At 73.9% G+C, this 525-nt stretch overlaps 1 protein-coding gene across 1 annotated transcript in view; it reads right to left on the bottom strand.

The window, feature by feature from the left end:
• LOC107125708 (phosphatidylinositol-binding clathrin assembly protein-like) overlaps positions 1–369 on the bottom strand; it is a 69,751-nt gene extending 69,382 nt beyond the window's left edge. Inside the window, exon 1 of the mRNA XM_015429159.1 lies at positions 57–369. Coding sequence (XP_015284645.1) covers positions 57–189 — 133 coding nt within the window. The 5' untranslated portion in view covers positions 190–369. The remainder of the gene's footprint in view (positions 1–56) is intronic.
• Positions 370–525: the final 156 nt, after the last annotated feature.

Consider the following 525-nt stretch of genomic DNA (forward strand, 5'->3'; position numbering starts at 1 on the left):
CAACCCCGGCTGTCAAGCCTGGCCCGGGCCCGGCGTCGTCGGCGACGTCGACTCACAGTCCAGGTGCTTCTTCTTGGGGCCCATGACTTCGTGGGTCGTGGCCTTGCAGACGGCTTTGGCGATGGCCGAGCCGGTGACACTGTGCTGCGCCGCCGTGATCCGGTCGGTGATCGACTGGCCCGACATCATGGTCGCGGCTCCCCCGGCGTCGCCCTTTTGGCCCCGAGCGAGGGAGAGGAGAGGAGGAGGAGGAGGAATTTCTCGACGCCCAAAGGAGCACAAACCCCCCTCGGGAGAAGGAGGAGGAGCGCCGGTCGCCGCCCTCACCGAGGCCCGGCCCAGTCGGCCCGGCCCCTGCTGACGCCCGCGGGGGCTGCCTGCCTACCGGCCCGCCGGCCCACCAAGGGGTTCAGTCGAGGCCAAGCGGAGGGGACGCCCCCCGGAGGGCGGCCGCGACCCCCGCCGCCGCCTCGCTGGGCTGCCGGCCGGCTTCCCTCCCCGCCTGCCCGCCTCCCCCCGGCTCCG

The sequence above is a fragment of the Gekko japonicus genome, unplaced genomic scaffold, assembly GCF_001447785.1.
Source record: "Gekko japonicus isolate JY-2015 unplaced genomic scaffold, Gekko_japonicus_V1.1 scaffold2684, whole genome shotgun sequence".
In the NCBI taxonomy this organism is placed as follows: Eukaryota; Metazoa; Chordata; class Lepidosauria; order Squamata; family Gekkonidae; genus Gekko; species Gekko japonicus.